The 13542-nt window shown below is 47.3% G+C and overlaps 1 protein-coding gene across 1 annotated transcript; it reads left to right on the top strand.

The window, feature by feature from the left end:
- The first annotated feature begins 1021 nt into the window (after nucleotides 1-1021).
- On the top strand, nucleotides 1022-13328 carry MYD88 (MYD88 innate immune signal transduction adaptor). Its single transcript, XM_063416642.1, has 5 exons — nucleotides 1022-1440; nucleotides 6152-6283; nucleotides 7852-8032; nucleotides 8565-8656; nucleotides 10343-13328. Exons 1-5 carry the CDS (start codon nucleotides 1095-1097, stop codon nucleotides 10495-10497), a joined length of 906 nt encoding a protein of 301 aa, XP_063272712.1. The 5' UTR covers nucleotides 1022-1094; the 3' UTR covers nucleotides 10498-13328.
- The last annotated feature ends 214 nt before the right edge of the window (nucleotides 13329-13542 follow it).

The raw sequence follows: 13542 nt of genomic DNA, 5'->3' as shown, positions 1-13542 counted from the left end.
CACAGATCCCTGTCCAGGCCTCTCCAGAGGGAAGGGCACTGCGTTTGGACAAAGCCCAGCAGGAGAATCACAGAATAAATTAGGTTGGAAAAGCCCTCTGAGATGGAGTCCAACCTGTGACCCAGCATCACCGTGTCACTGAGTGCCACATCCAGAGTTTCCTTAAACAGCTCCAGGGATGGCGATTCCACCACCTCTCTGGGGAAGCCCATTGCAATGTAATCATCCTTTCTGTGAAAAAAATACTTCCTGATGTCCAACCTAAACTTACCCAGCACAGTCTAAGATTCTGTCATCTTGCCCTGTCATTTATTGCCTGGGAGAAGAGGCCAACCCACACCTGTCTACAACCTCCTGGCAGGAGGGAGTTTTCGAGAGTGATAATATCCCCCGGGCATCCTTTTCTCCAGATTGAACAGCCCCCAGCTCCTTCGGCCTCTCAGAATCACAGAATCACAGAATAATGAGGTTGGAAGAGACCTCTAAGATCATCAAGTCCAACCTATGCCTTAACACCTCAACTAGACTATAGCACTAAGTGCCATGTCCAGTCTTTTTTTAAACACATCCAGAGATGGTGACTCCACCACCTCCCTGGGAAGACAATTCCAGTGCTTTATTACTCTTTCAGTGATTTTTTTTTCCTAATATCTAACCTGTACCTTCCCTGACGTAGCTTGAGACTGTGTCCCCTTGTTCTGTCAGTTGCTGCCCGGTGGAAGACACCGACCCCCACCTGTCTGCAACCTCCCTTCAGGAAGGTGTAGAGAGCAATAAGGTCACCTCTAAGCCTCCTCCAGGCTAAACAACCCCAGCTCCTTCAAGCGTTCCTCACCAGCTTTGTTGCCCTCCTCTGGACCCGCTCAGCCCTTGCTGCCCTGAGCCCAGACCCGGACACAGCGCTGGCGGTGCCGGCACAGGGCAGGGAAGCAGCACCGTGCTCCTGCCGCCCTCACGGTTCCGCTGCAAACGCGCCCGGCCCCTCAGGGAGGGCGGGCGGGCGAGCCGAGCGAGCCCCGCGGAGGCGGCGGAGAGGCGGGGCGAGCCGGGAAGCGAAAGTGCCGGGAAGGGGAAGTTGGGAGCGCGGCACGGCCATGGCCACGGCCCCGTCGGACCCGGTTCCCGGCTCCAGCCCCAGCGCCGTCCCGCTGGACATGCACGCCCTGCCCATGGTCGCGCTCAACTACGGCGTCCGCCGCCGCCTCGGGCTCTACCTCAACCCGCGGGCGGCCGCGGCCGCGGACTGGACGGCGCTGGCGGAGGCGCTGGGATGCAGCTTCCTGGAGATCCGCAGGCTGGAGAGGCTGCCCGACCCCACGGCCACGCTGCTGGAGGAATGGCCGGGACGCTGCCCCGGCGGGGCCACCGTGGGGCGGCTCCTCGATGTGCTGCGCCGCTTGGGTCGCGACGATGTGCTGACGGACCTGGCGGAGAGCGTGGGTGAGAGGCTGGGAACGGGGAGAGCCGGGGGAGCCCGGGGGATCCCGGATAGCCCGGGGGATCCCGGATAGCCCGGGGAATCCCGGATGGCCCCGGGAATCCCGGATAGTCCCGGGAATCCCGGATAGTCCCGGGAATCCCGGAGCCTGCCCTCGGTGCTGCTTCCTTGATGCCTGCGGAGGGAGGGAGGGGATGCTGCTCGTGTTGCTCTTTCTGTTCATATTGCTCTTAGCTGTTCTCGTCGCTCTTTGCTGCTCTGTCCCTGGAGGTGAGGTTAAGCCCTTTCCAGATGACGGAGTGACATCCTCGGTGTTGTCGGGAGGGCCACAAGGATGCTCCGAAGGCTGGAGCACCTGTGCTATGGAGACAGGCAGAGAGAGCTGGGGATGTTCAGCCTGGAGAGGAGAGGAGAGGGCTCCGGGGAGACCTTAAAGCCCCTTCCAGAGCCTAGAGGGGGCTTATAAAAAGGGAGAGAGGGCAAGGGTAGTGATAAGGGAGAATGGTTTCAGACTAAAAGAGAGATTTAGATTAGATATTAGAAGATTAGATATTAGATTAGCTATTGGGAAGAAAATCTTCCCTGTGAAGGTGGTGCGGCCCTGGCACAGGGTGCCCAGAGAAGCTGTGGCTGCTCCTGGATCCCTGGAAGTGTCCAAAGCCAGGTTGGATGGGGTTTTCAGCACCCTGGGATAGTGGAAGGTGTCCCTGCCCATGGCAGGGGTTTGGAATGAGGTGACCTGTAAGGTCCCTTCCAACCCAAACCATTCTGTGGTTCACAGAAGTTTCACCTGGCTCCCAGGAGAGACGTGTACTGTGTTTCTGCTAACCATGAGCCCTGTAAAGTAACCTGGAGCCCTGTCTTACCCAAACCTTCAATTAAAAAGTTTCTGTGTGTCAAAAGATGCTCTTAGCCAGGTTAGCCAGGAGACAGATTGCACTGACACTGGACAGTGTGAAAATTATAATGTATGGGTATAATGTGATAGGAAGATGTTTGTTGGGAGAGATGAGGGATATGTAGAACTGGATAATGTCAGGGCAAAAAATTCCATGCAAACTGAAAAAAATTGAGACAGGTCAGTGAGAAGAATGAAGGTCTTTGTGCTGTCGTGATAACTTTTTCTTTTTGGGCTCTTTGTATTCTTTGTGGTCAGAGAAATTCAGAGGGAACCCAGCTGTCATGAGAAGGGGAATTTTTTTGCCAAAGGATTTCCAAAGCCAGAGAATTCCCTGAAGGCCTGTGTTGTATAATAGAGCTTACTGAGTTAGCAATGAGGAAGCAATAAATCTCACTTCCTGTTACTCATGGAGATAAAGGAAGATGTAGAAATCCATCTCTGTACAGAGCCTGACCAAGAAGCGATGGAGGACTTCCCTTTGGTCCTGTGGTTCTTCCTACTTAAGATCACAGTCTGAAGAGCAGGTTTGGGGAAAGACAAAAGCATCAGTGTGCTTTCTGATCTGCTTATCAGACATTCCTAACAAACCTAGGGGAGCTTCCAGCTGTGCAAAAGATCTGGGGCTTCACAGAAACATTGGGATCACCCAGGCTGGTTCTGGCCCTGAGCTCAGGACCTGTCTGTCCCACTGGGAGGGAGTTTGGTGGATGGGCTTTGTCAAAGCTGGAATAGACTCCAGCAGAAGGAACGGGAAGAACCTGGGCTGCAGGAAAATCACAAGTTTTACCCAGAGTTGGGTCATGCTGATAAGAGGAGACAGGTAAATTCCTGGGAGAGGGGCCCACTAAGGGCTGTTCAACAAAAATACTGTATGTGGCTCAGGAAATTCCTTAACTGTGAATAGTCCAAAAGACAGATTATAAAAATATATTATAGATTATACCTAAAATATAGATTTATGGAAATGCACACACACACACATATATATTTTAGGGAAATATCTCTGTAAGCTTATTTTATTTTTATGTTCCCCCCTAGACACCTGGTTTTGTGCAGTGCTTGAGACAGGATGAGGCTTGGGCCAGTGGAACTTCAGCTTGATCAGTGGGACTGTTCCTCTTTCATGAATTTTGGCTGAGGACTGCACTGAGGGCCTGTGACCTGTTGCTGGTGCTGAGAGCTCTTGCAGAAGTGAGAGAGGAAAGGAAAGGAAAGGAAAGGAAAGGAAAGGAAAGGAAAGGAAAGGAAAGGAAAGGAAAGGAAAGGAAAGGAAAGGAAAGGAAAGGAAAGGAAAGGAAAGGAAAGGAAAGGAAAGGAAAGGAAAGGAAAGGAAAGGAAAGGAAAGGAAAGGAAAGGAAAGGAAAGGAAAGGAAAGGAAAGGAAAGGAAAGGAAAGGAAAGGAAAGGAAAGGAAAGGGCTTCATGTACTCTTGTGCATGGTATTTCCTGATGTCAGGGGCACCTATGTGTACCACTGGAACTTCTTCAGTGGGATCTAGCTCAGGATCAGAGAACATCAGTGTTGATGCCCCAGCAGCTCTGCCCTAACTGTGATCTTTCTCAGCAGTTAATTTCGCTGTAGAGTCATCTTCAGGGATGTGAAGCTTTTTGCTTTGATACATTTGTGCTCTTTCCTTCTGAAACTCAATTATTTTTGTTTCTTCCCAGACCTGTTACAAAAGTGCTGCTTTCCTGCCTGACAGTTGCTGGGTTTGTTTTCTCTGTGTTCTCATCATGCTACTGATTTTGTTCTTTACATTTCATGTTTCTCTTCTTTTTTTTTCCAATTCCTCAGGAATTTGTTTGACTGCCAGAGGAATATAAAACCTAGTTAGGTGTTTAGTGGAAGAGGACAGCTTGAAGGAGTTTCTTGCTACTTGGTTGTGTTGTTTAGCATCCTTTATCTTTATAGTCCCAAAGTCACCCCTGATCCTTGTTCACTCTCATGAACCTGTACAATCAGGTGCTGTTTCCAGCTGGGGACTGATCCATCCCAAATCAGAGGCAAGGAGAGAAGACTTGGAGCAAATACACTGAAAATGAACATTTCTCTCTTGAGCACTATGCAATGGTGTTAAATAATAGCCTCTTCTTGCCTATTCAGCAGTATTTTGGATTGTGAACCTGGCTCCCAAGGCAATTAAGACATACTTAAGGTGATGGCTATGTGCCAGTCCTTCCTCTGAGACTGCTGAACCCATTGGCAACTTCAAAGTGCCTTCAATCATGATTGCAAAGATACTGACTTAGCTGACACACCTTACACAACAGGCAGCTGGCAGAGAGGTGGGACCTGAGCAGGGTTCTCTTGAGGAAAGTTGTGAAATCTGAACCTTCTGGCTGGTAAGGAATGTGGTTTATTCTTCCCTCTGCAGGACTGGGGATGCTGAGGGGAGGAGAAAGGCAGATTTGGAATGTCTCAGCCTCAGGAAAAGCTTTAATCAGATCTGAGCCTTATTAGACTGGAGATAATCCAGTAACAAGATGCAAAGCTGAGATAGAAGCAGGGGATGGGGGCTCAAGCTGGGGCTGCTACAGACCTGCTTGTGTCAGGCTGTGTTACAGGAGGACTCACTGGGCTCCCACCAGCATCCTGCACTTCCAAGGGATCCTTTACTCTGCTGTTGCACCAGTCAGCTGTGTCATCTGATCAGTACTGATTAACACTTGTTGGTTTTTTTTCTTTTTTTAATCTTAAGTAAAGGCAAAGTCTCTAGGGAGTTTCATCTTTTTTTTAATTCCCGTTTTCAAATCTCCTTTTACTTTCAATTCTTCTGTAATTGCAGAGTAGCAGAGGCTGCAGAGTTTCTTATTGCTTCTCCAAAGGCTTCGTATTTAGATTTATGATTTATTTTTAAACCAAGTCTGTTTATAATAGATCTGTGCCCATCACTGACCTGATTGAGAAGTTCACAGCTGTGTCTGTGACAGGTCTTTGCCCTTCAGTTATCTCAAGGTGGCATTCATGTCTACTCTGCTTGGAATAAATGGATCTCTGTTGCTGTTGCACAACACAAAAGCTGCTTCAGGGGCTCCTTAAAATTTTACATGGTCCTGCTGTATGTGGTGAGTGTGGATAGTCACTGTCACCTGCAGTTGTCCTGGCTGGCAAAGGCTGGGGGTGTGAATCAGCTCTTGTGTGTCTGCAGAGAACTGAGGCTGGAAAAGACCTACAGGATCATGAACCCAGCACTGCCAAGGCCACCTCTAAACCCTGTCCCCAAGTGCCACATCTACACATCTTTGAAATCCCTCCAGGGATGCTGACTCCACCATTGCCCTGGGCAGCCTGTTCCAGTGCCTGACCACTCTTTCAGTGGAGAATTGTTCCCTAATATCCAATCTAAACCTCCCCTGGTGCAACTTGAGGCCATTTTGTCTTGTCTTCTGGCTTTTTACATGGACAGAAAGACTGACACCGTGAAAACCTCCCCAACTATTTTGTGATTTCAAATACTCCAAAATGCAGAACAAGGAGAGCAGATAGCAGTGTTGGGCTGCTCTGTACCTTATTCCTGGTATTAAAGGTGTACTCGGATACAGTAGAGCTATGGGGAGAAGGAAGAATAAAACAAGCAAAAGAAAGTACTTCTTAAAATATCAAGAGTGATTTTCAGGAATTAATTGCTAGAGGAGGTGGTGGAGGCAGCATCAAGACATTCAGAAAGAGGTGAGAGAAATTCTGCATACTGAAAAAAACAGACAGGGGGTTCCCTCTAGCATCCCTGATCCATGAAATAGCTATTCCTGTTTTAATGAACTCCAGCACTGTAAACCCATGTCACAGGAGCCTCTGGTTGTGTGTTTTTGCAGAGGAGGACTGTAAGAAGTACTTGCAGAGGAAGCAGGAAGAGGCCAACCAGCCTCTCCAGGTGCCAGCAGTGGACAGCAGCGTGCCAAAGACATCGGAACTGATGGGCATCACCATCAGGGATGATCCATATGGTAAGAGCCCGTGCTTCCACTGCTGCCTGATACTTGTGTTGGCATCGCCTTCCCCATGGGAAGTGCAAAAAACCTGTTTGCTTTCATAATTCCCACAACTTTTCATACCCCAGGCCAGAATGCTTTCTTCATTTTTCCTGTTTCTTAGAGCAGAGAGGGAAAGCAACCCTGGGAAACACTTCACCCAGGAACAGGCTGGCACAGAGCCACTGGACACACACAGGAGGAGACTTCATGGAAATACATCCCTTAGCCCAGCCTGGCACAGAGCAGCAGCTGCTGAAAGCTCAAGGGGTTGGAGCCCAGAGGAAGGGTGTCAGAGGTGTTTTCCCTGCCCTGTCTTTGGCAGGTGGAACCAGCTTGAATGAAAAGGAAGTGGGTTTGAAGTAGGACTGGGTGTGCAGTGGGTGGAGAGAGGAAATGCGTTCTGTGTGTGTGCGTTGCTGTGCGTGCAGCCCTGCATGTGCAGCCAGGTGTGTGCTGGCCAGTCTGACTTTGGGTGGCCACCTTTGCTGTGTGTGTGGCCATCACTAACCATCCCCAAATGTCCACAGACCAATATTCTGGTGTTTGTACACAGCAGCTTTGCCTGATGTGACCCCCAAGTTAGCGCTGTGCCCCTGCAGCAGTACCCTCAGTTTGACTGACCTGGCAGACATTCCCCTTCTGCTTCACTGGATGCTTCTTGGGCTGAATCTGCCTGCTGGGTTGATACTTTCCTCAGCAGCTTTTAGAGCCTGACCTATTTTTTTCACTGTGGTAGGCTTTAACTGGCATAAAAAATTGAATATATCTGTAGTGACATTGATATGGAAAAAAAAATAACACAGTTGGAAACTATTTAGCAGTATTAAGGCACTTAATTATGAGAAACATTGCCCTTTAAAACCAGCACTTTAATATTTGGATAACTGCTAAATAAACAAGAGCTGCCAGCCATTAATGTAATTGGAAAACAGGCCCATTAGGCTATGACTTCAGGTATCCAGGTTTGACATCTCAGCCATAAAAATGACAGCTTCCAAATTTCAAGGCTCCATCGACAGCAAATGGCAGGACATTGCTGAATGTTGTTTTGGTTGGGAAGTTTGAATCTCTGTGACCTGGACTAGGGAAAAAGGATCCAGAGCCACAAGGATATTATAGATGTGAAACTCAGTGAACTCCCAGTGTCAGAGCTCTGAGTTGCATCCCCTGGGGTACTCTGCTCCCTCCAGCTCCACGCAGACTCCCTGTGGCTGGATGTTATTGCCTCCACAGGTTTTGCCTGCCTGCACCTCAGCTCCTTTCCCCTGCCAGGCAGTGTGGGTGTGTGTGAACAGCCTGGCCACTGAAAACAGCCAGGGCACTGATGTGTGTTACCTCCTGCCAGCCCTGTTAAGGACAGGAGTCTGGGCTGAAGGGCAGCTTATCTAATAAAATGCTAAATTACCTTTGCAGGTTTGCCCAGGGCTTTTCTGTCAGACTCCTGATTCTGAGTTAAAGTCTGTGGGAGCTCTTGAAAGTTCACTACAGGAGTGAACTTCATTTATAGTAGAAGATGACAGCTACATTTTTAATGGTTTCAGGGAGTGGAACAGAGATATTTGATGCCTTCATCTGCTACTGTCAGAAAGACCTCCAGTTTGTCCAGGAGATGATCAGGGAGCTGGAGCAAACAGAGTTCAAGCTGAAGCTCTGTGTATTTGATCGGGATGTCTTGCCAGGAGCCTGTGTGTGGTCCATCAGCGGAGAACTTATAGAGAGGAGGTGAGTGAACCGTGGCTGTTGGGGCCAGCTGTGAGTGTAGTGGAACATCACATTCATTTTACTGTGATGTCTGCAGCGTGGTGCCAGGGAAACAGCAAAAATCCACAAGAATGTCTTAATGGGGTTTGTTTCATGCCCTTGGCTCAAGAAGGACGACTCAGGCATTCCCCAATGTGTCGCTTCATTGTGTTCATGAGGGAGGGGCCACTGTGGTGATGCTACTTATGTTCAATCACTTTTCTTTGACTTGTGTGTCATATATAGACACAGGATCACAGAAAGGTTGCACAGCTAGTCTGGACTTCACTATTTCTTCATTTTTTGGTATATGAGTGTGTATCTGTAATCTGGTTGTTCTGTGTAACATCACTATGTGTCTGTCAGTCATTCCTGCTCTGCAGTTAATCCCTGCTGGAACACAGCCAGGTCCTTCTCCACTGGAGAAATTCAGAGCAGTACATGCTTCTGTTTGAGGGAATGAAACCCACCTCATTTGACATTTTATTTGTTTTCTCCCCTGCTTAATCTCCAGGTGTCGGAGGATGGTGGTTGTCGTTTCAGATGACTACCTGGAAAGCGATGAATGTGATTTCCAGACCAAATTTGCTCTTAGTCTTTCCCCAGGTAAGATCACACAAATATCCCATGTACAGATGCACATTATCATTTTTATTACAGTGACATCTAAACCTTCAGCTGAGGTCAGTGGGCACTGTACCACTGGAACTAACAGGGGCTTCATGATTTGGTTGTGCAGGCAGGGTCTTGGCTCAGTCCCTTCCCTGCTCTTGACCTTCCTCACGTGGCTGCGAGCGAGGAGCTGCCTGTGCTGCACTGCTCCAGCTGTCAGTGGGATAAGGCTGCCTGCTCCAGAAATGTCAGAGCTGCATGTCAGGTTTGTGAAGGGCTTCCACATCCATACAGGAAAATTTGCTGCTAAAGAGACAAGTAGTAGAATAAATCCAGGATGTGAGTAAAGCTGGGAATTAGGTGACAGGTAATGAACATGCAGATTTCAAGGGCAGGCTGGGTGGGGCTCTGAGTAACCTGGTCTAGAAGGTGTCCCTGCCCATAGTAGAGGGGTTGGAATTGGATGATTTTCAAGGCCTCTTCCAACCTAACCCATTCCATTTTATTGAGCCTTGTGGATAGGTAAACAAAATATGGAATGAATGCTCAACTTAGGTTGGGAAATTTTTTACGTATTTTGTTCTGAATTCAAAAGCCACCAATTTACCTTTGCCAGGTCTGTTGTGATTGCTCTTCTCTAGCCACTAATTGTTCTACAGTTGTCTGTGTTGCTGGGGAGGAAGTGCAGCCTAATAGTATGGAGAATATGTAGAATTGGGAAGAGTATCTAGATATAAAATCTCTTTTCTACATGAGGCATCTGACACGATATTATAAAGGACATGCCAGAGATTGGACTGGAAGCTGGTGGCAGAGACAGAATTTACTTCATCTTCCTTGACACACATTTCTTGTTATCAGTTAATCCATTGAACAGTCCCAGGACTTTGTATCAGCCACCAGTCATCCAGATTTGTAAAAAAGTCCTTTTAGTTCTTCACTAGTTTTTTGTGGGCATCACATCTTCCATTAGAACAGGAAAAGAAGTTCCATTTGTATGGAATGACCTGAGCTCTGCAGTGAGAACATGGGTGGAAGTACAGGCTTAGAGAAGTCACAGCATCACCTGTTTGTGTGGGGTGTTGGTAAAGCACAGAAGGGTTTGGTGGCACTCTCTGGGAGCTCCACAGGTTACTCCAGCATCTGGTGTAGTTATGAAATCCTGGTTTTTTGCCTCATCCTGGTCTCAGTGTCATCACTTGTGCAGTGCAGGTGGTGGCAGGTGTCCCTTTGGAGAGCTACACGGTGAGAAACTGCTTTGTGGAAGAGCTGCTCCTTCAAGCAGCAGCAGTCACAGGGAGCGTATTCTCATCTCATGGTGTCTCAAAACCAGCAGGGAGGGCATTCTCATCTCATGGTGTCTCAAAACCAGCAGGGAGGGTATTCTCATCTCATGGTGTCTCAAAACCAGCAGGGAGGGTATTCTCATCTCGTGGTGTCTCAAAACCAGCAGTCCGCAGCAGTCTGTGTTAGCAGGGGGATTCACTGGGGAACATCTGCAGCCTGAGTAAATCAGGACTCAGAGATTGCTCTCCAGAGTGAGAGCTTGTTGCAGTATAATCAGATGATGCCAAATCAGGAGCAAACCTGGATCTTGTGTGTGTGTGCTGTGGTGGGGAGGGAATGGATGGGGCTCTCTGTGGCTCTGTGTCACCCTCTGCCTGTGTGTCCTCTCTCTAGGTGCTCGTCACAAACGGCTGATTCCCGTCAAGTACAAGTCCATGAAGAATGAATTTCCAAGTATCCTACGGTTCATTACGATTTGTGACTACACCAATCCTTGCACCAAAAAATGGTTCTGGATGAGACTGGCAAAATCCCTCATGCTGCCCTGATGCAAAGTCCTGAGAGCTGGGTGCTCTTGTAACCTGTCCTGGCTGTGCCTGCAGACCAGGGGTGTCCTTGACACAGGGTCTTCCACCACTTCAGGACCTGGATCCTTGCTTGGAGCCTGTGACTGGGAACAAAGAACTCTCTCCAGCACTTTCTCACAACTCTGAGGGGAAATAAAGCAACTGTTTGGGTGTTCTGGGTTAGGCCAGTGAGCAGCAGCAGCATCCAGCATTTGTGGAGTAAGCACTTCCAGTAAAAATACTGAAAATACACATTTAAAGAGTGTCTGATACAGGAATACTCTGTTGTAAGAACTAGCAAGACCTCAGAGCCTCAAACTACAGATTTTGTCAACGTTTTAAAAGCTACAGTAACATCGAGGCTTGTGGGAATTTTACCATATTGAACAGGTCTGTTTCTGTTCAGTGACCTTATACTAGCATTTAATATTCCCAGATATTACTAAATTTTTACTTCTCCTTCAGGAGGAATTCAGTCTTAAAATACTGAATTAAAATAAAATACATCTTTTTAGTGACAGTCCTTACTACACAAAGCAGGGGCTACTACTGCTCATTGACTTGACCAAGGTCTGACTTCAGTGGTTTCAGATCTCGAATTCTTTCACCTTTAAAAGCCTTCCAAAACACAGCAGCTTTTGGGATGCCTCAAAGGCACAGGGCTAAACACTGAATAAGGAGTGTGTTAAATTGACATTTGGGCTGTTTAAAATACGGCAGTGAATGTTACATTAATAGGAAAGAGCCTAATTTAATTAACTGCCACAATAATGACTGTATTTCTGTGACTAAGGCTTGGAGCAATGTTGAGACTGCACTGCTTGTTAGCCTTGGCCTTGAATCCTGCCTGTGACTAGTGGGTCTCATCAGTTCTCCAGGGTGGAGGTCAGAAGTTCTACCCAAAGGGGTGTTTAAAGTGATCCATTGGTGTATTAAACAGATTGACAGTAAATATTGACTTTTTATATTGAGGAAGAGAGGAATCTTGCTTAGTGCAGTTGCTTGAACTCTGCCCCTTTGTTCATTACTTCAGCCACTGACTCATGTTGATTTTACAGCTTAATGTTTTACTAGTTTACATTTTTAAGGTTGCATCTGCATGTGATTTAGTTTTTTCAATTTTAGCTTTGTTTTAAAGCATTACCAGGGCTGAGACAGAAATGTGCTCCTGCCCCCTCCCTCACGCTCCCTGTCAGCGAATGATCCCTGACCAGGGATGCTGCCAAATCCTGCCCAGGTGCTGCTGCAGCACCTCCTGGCTGACAGCACCTGAGCATGGTGAAGCTCATTCACGCACATCATGTTGGCAGCAGGGGCCATTTTTGGACAGACCCAGGAGCTGGGTGTTTCTTCTACCAAAGTAACTGCTGCCATCGTGCCAAGGTGACATTTGCACCTTCCTGTCTTGCTAGAACAAGTGAGAAGTCTGTGGGCAAAGGAAAGTTCAGTTGATGAGGGGTTTCTGAATAGTTGTCCTATTGCCCTGGGGCCTCTCCTGCAGAAGCGGAGACAGTTGCTTGCCTCGGGCTTTCTGCATAATCGTTAAATGTTAATTATGGAAGAACTTCAGAAGGCTGCTGGATCCCCAGGCGCTCCGGGGGCGCAGTGAATTCTCATACTCGGGAGAGTCTATAAACATCAATTCTGGGTCATTACTCGCAGGACCGAACCGGATTCCTCCTGCCTGGAGAGCTGGAAGGGCTCTGGTGGCTCCTGAGGGGAGCTGAGGCAGAGGAGCCCATGCTATGGACGCTAGAGGGAGGCCATGGCCCGCACTGGCACCTGCAAGGGAACGCGGGCGGGATGGGGACACATGGCAGGGCACTGACCCCTGGCTGGCATGGAAAAAACACAACTGGGTTCTCCTCCTCTTCCCCTTGCTCCCCTTCTGAGCAAGGTGTACCAAAACCAGCGAGAATTTTGGCATCTCGAACCTCGTGCGAGGTCTTCAGAGTCCTGATGGTTTGGGACTTGGCGTGTTGCATATGAGGGGAAAATAACAGCAAGGAAAAATGATGATGTTTGTAATAGATGATTTGGTGATGGCCCAACAGGGAAAGTGCTGATTCTGGGAGGGAAAGCAAACAGAGGAGCTGAATTTCTAAATTTTCTGTGTTCCAATAGATAAATGTCATATTCCAGTCGGTGGTGAAAGATGTTGGGATCTTGTTACCACCCTGCTTGTGGTGCTCTGGCCCTTCTCTCTGCTTGGCTTGGATGCTGGGAAGGTCTTACTGTTATGGGGCTTTTGCTTTATTACAAGTTACGATTTATCCTATAGGCTAAAATAATTATTTTGGGGTAAAGTGAGGTAACAGCCCTAAAACATAAAATATGCTTTAAATATGTATCCTCTTCTATGTAAACCCCGAAGTTTATGCACTTCTGACCCTTTCATATCTGCCTTGTCACAGTAACTTGAAGTGTGACATTGTGAATTATGCAAAATGTAGTTGTTGTGAACTGTTTGCCCATTTCAGTGGCATTTGGGGTTCTTCTCCCCTCTTTCATGCTCAGTGGAAGGTCAAAAATTTTGAACACCTTTAAAAAAGGGTTTTATAAGATTATGATATTACAGAATTATTTTGTCTCTGTCCCTCACTGAAATTGTCTTAGTTGAATCTGTTAGTGCCAAATCATTTATTTTTCTATACAGACGTATATATTTATAATAATTTTGCATCCTGATACAAAGGGGGAAAGCATCTGTCTTTATAGGCATTCTGAAAATAGACAGAATTTCTGGTTTTCTCCTCAAAAATCCAAACTTTTGCTACTTATGAAAACATTTTAAAATAAAGAATGAAAACCCAGCAGGCTGAATCTGCTTTGTGGGCATCGAAGAACAAAACTGTGTCTCAAAATGAAGTGTAAATGAGGAATGATAGGGGATAGTTCTTTATTTTCTTTTCATGTTTTGGCTAAGTAACTTCATCAGAGGCTTTGGTTGGCTGTGCCTGGGAGAGAGATAAATAGAGTTATGTCATGCCAGGAAGAAAATTTATCAAGGAATTGTACTTCACACAT

Source organism: Prinia subflava, chromosome 1, assembly GCF_021018805.1.
Source record: "Prinia subflava isolate CZ2003 ecotype Zambia chromosome 1, Cam_Psub_1.2, whole genome shotgun sequence".
Classification (NCBI taxonomy): Eukaryota; Metazoa; Chordata; class Aves; order Passeriformes; family Cisticolidae; genus Prinia; species Prinia subflava.
This window is presented reverse-complemented; position numbering and strand designations above follow the sequence as displayed.

Excerpts from the sequence above, each read along its gene's own strand:
- MYD88 (XM_063416642.1), top strand. The coding sequence starts at position 1,095 with ATGGCCACGGCCCCGTCGGACCCGGTTCCCGGCTCCAGCCCCAGCGCC. Across the intron at positions 1,441-6,151 it reads GGACCTGGCGGAGAGCGTGG|AGGAGGACTGTAAGAAGTAC; the intron begins GTGAGAGGCTGG and ends GTGTTTTTGCAG. Across the intron at positions 8,033-8,564 it reads GGAGAACTTATAGAGAGGAG|GTGTCGGAGGATGGTGGTTG; the intron begins GTGAGTGAACCG and ends CTTAATCTCCAG.